Source organism: Sitodiplosis mosellana, unplaced genomic scaffold, assembly GCF_009176505.1.
Source record: "Sitodiplosis mosellana isolate CC-2019 unplaced genomic scaffold, AAFC_SMos_1.0 Smas_scaffold_3829, whole genome shotgun sequence".
In the NCBI taxonomy this organism is placed as follows: domain Eukaryota; kingdom Metazoa; phylum Arthropoda; class Insecta; order Diptera; family Cecidomyiidae; genus Sitodiplosis; species Sitodiplosis mosellana.
Genome location: NW_022599071.1, coordinates 1,212 through 4,418, shown reverse-complemented (window position 1 = coordinate 4,418; position 3,207 = coordinate 1,212). Strand labels below are relative to the sequence as shown.

The window sequence follows — 3,207 nt, the reverse complement described above, 5'->3', positions numbered from 1 at the left end:
CGACTAGTCAAAAGAATAATTCAATTTATGAATAAACGAATGACCAAACATGAAAATGTCTAATGAAAGCCGCGGCTATGAAATCCATACTGACGACAATATTCGACCTGCCTCTAGTGGTCATACACATAACAAACGTTGAGCGGTCAATATATGCACACAATATATGCTTATGTGATTGAAATATTATTATTATTATTATTCTGCACCATACAGCGTTTCTTCGCCAGAGGTGGTTTATTTAGCATAAATAAATCTTGTTATATTTACAATACAGTACGCCCTCGTAAATTAGAACTCGGAGAATTAGAATTCCTCCGAAATTAGAAGTGAATTTCGGGTTGGAACATTTGTATGGAAAAATTCTAATTTAAGAGGTTCAATTCTAATTTGCGAGGTTTCTCATTTTTGCTTGAATTTACATGGAACCCGAGAAAACAATTTGCCGCCGAAAGCAATTTTGCTCATTGATAACTGTCCGGCCCATGAAGAATTGCAAACTGACGATGGAAATATAATTACGATTGCTCTGCCACCAAACGTTACGTCTGTGCTACAACCAATGGATCAGAGTCCAATAAACGTGTTTAAAATGAATTATCGCAAACTACTTTTGTCGTCTGTTGTTGCAAATGAAAACACAAATATTATTCAGGCTTTGAAAGAACATAACATTCGTGATGCAATCGTAATGATGAAAGATGTTTGGGCGAATTTCTCGAACACTCTTCTGCAAAATTCATGGTCAAAGATAAACAACTGGGATAAAGATGATTACACAGAAGAGGATTTAGTTCCATTGTCATCATTAAGAGCACCAACTGTTGATTACGAAAACGTTTTGGGTGAAGTTCAAACACTTTTGAATTCAATTGCACCGGACAGTGAAATAGCAACGAATGAAATCGAAGAATGGAATAATGACACAACAGAAAACGTTGAATTGGATGACGTCGACAGTTCTGACTCAGAAGGAGAAGCAGCGGCTGTAGTGAAAATTCCACATTCTGACGCGATCGATCATGTCAACAAATTAATCGAATGGTGTGCCCAAAACGAAAGTGTTGGTATCAAACATACATTCAGTCTGTTATCCCTTCGTTCCGATATTGTAACAGCACACACAACGAAAGCAACAAAGCAAAAGCAACTAACGGATTATTTCAAATAAAATCAAAAATTAATATTCCTTATATAAACACAAACAGTCATAAGTAATAAGTTTTGTTTTGACTCATTTTTTTTCTTCTACGTTTGTAAACAAACTATTTATCATCATTAAAATACTTGTAATAAGCATGTATCGCACGAATATGATTAGAATTATGATGTTTTTGATTAAACAATCAATTTCCCTTATCAATTTTGGTTTTGCTATTGGATTTTTGATGAAAATGAAAAAACCTCCGAAATTAGAAATCCTCGTGAATTAGAATTGCCCTCGGGACATTTCGATTCTAATTTACGAGGGCGTACTGTATTTGCAATGGGATAATTAATTCTATTTGACTTTACTCTCTCCAAATTCTGTTTCTCTTAAAATAATCAGCTACTCTCTGTTTTACAGTATTTGTACTTGTGTTAAAATCAATTAAATAAGTATCACAATTCGGAATAGTAGTAATATTACATTCATCTGGTAAATTTGGCGGTTTGATAGGAACAAAGTATTTATAAAATTCATTGTATGTACTCAACATATAATTGATAGGTTCAAACTTGGAATAGCAATTGTGATGCGTCGGTAATGAAAGGAAATCTGAGTTTCTTGTCCAATGTCGCGGTGTTTTGAAACTTATTTTGCTCAATATGTATTTCGATGAAGTATTTCCACATATCACATTGTGGACAAGTGATATTTGTGCTATCTTTCTCCGCTCTTCCAGCGTAATCATTTGTAATTCAAGCAGTCGGCATTCGTATGGCGGCTTCCTGAATCTGTGTGGCCACTTCATTTTGCGCAGTGCAAACAATAAAAACTGCTTCTGGATCGATTCAACTCGTGCAATTTTTTCAGCGATGTATGGGTTCCAAATTTGGGAAGCATATTCCACAATCGGCAATACAAATGTGAAAAATAATTTCTTTATTGTCCATGGATCATCAAATTCATATCCAAATCGTTTAATCCATGCTAAACGTGATTTCGTCTTGGCTGTGACTCAATGTGTGCATTAAAATTCAATTTATGGTCAAGTATTACCCCAAGATCCTTTATCACGTCAACTCAATCGGTTTTTTCGTTACCAATGGAATATTCGAAGTTAAATTTCAGGTGGCCACGATGAAAAGACACATATTTGGTCTTGGATACATTTAGCGTTAGCTTGTTCCGGTTAAAGTATTCAACAAGCCTATTCAAGTCAGCTTGCAATTCCAGACAATCATCATAATGTCTGATGTGTTTCCATAGGCGAGTGTCATCAGCAAACGACTGAAGTATTGAGTTTCTTATGTGTTTTGGTAAATCAATGATGAACAACAGAAACAATGTAGCACCAATCGGGTAACCCTGACCAGTTCCCGATGTAACTTCAATGGGGCTCGACATGTCATTATTCAATTTGACAATCTGTTGGCGACCAAACAAATACGATTTGATCCACTTGAGTAATTGTTGATTCAGTCCCATAATATCCAATTTGCGTATTAGTAAATCAATGTTGACCGAGTCAAAGGCCTTCGCAATATCCAAGTAAATTGCATCGGTTTGTATTTGGTTTTTCATTCCTAAAATTGCACACGATGTAAATTCAGCCAAATTTGTAGTTGTAGATTTTCCCTTCACAAATCCATGTTGACTGTTATCAATAATATTCTCCATGTGATAATTAAGGTGTTTGGCAACGATGGAATCAACGATGCAATTCAACTATCATCACAAGCGTCGTGTCAGTAGTCATATGTTTACATTGGAAATACGTGTTATTGTTGAAAAATCCCAACTTAAACGTTCAAATGAAAGGCTAGTAGAAGCGTTAAACAACACATACGTTGAGAAAACGAAATCTTCACTCAAGCACGATGCATCGAGATTTTGGCAATATGTAAATTCGAAGAAAAGCACTGACAACAAACCAAAAGTTATGCAACTTGGTGATGTGCACAGGGCAAACGAAACTGAACAGGCCAACCTGTTTGCCAATTTCTTCAGTAGCAAGTACGATTACTCAACGACTCAAGACGCTCAGCGATCGATATAAGTTA

General features: G+C 35.6%; 1 protein-coding gene across 1 annotated transcript; it reads left to right on the top strand.

The window, feature by feature from the left end:
* Positions 1 to 375: 375 nt before the first annotated feature.
* Positions 376 to 1,404, top strand: LOC129571950 (jerky protein homolog-like; the record flags this gene model as incomplete). The annotated part of the gene is made up of 1 exon (XM_055451835.1): positions 376 to 1,404. A coding segment is annotated over one exon (796 nt), but the record flags the coding sequence as incomplete, so codon positions are not given.
* Positions 1,405 to 3,207: the final 1,803 nt, after the last annotated feature.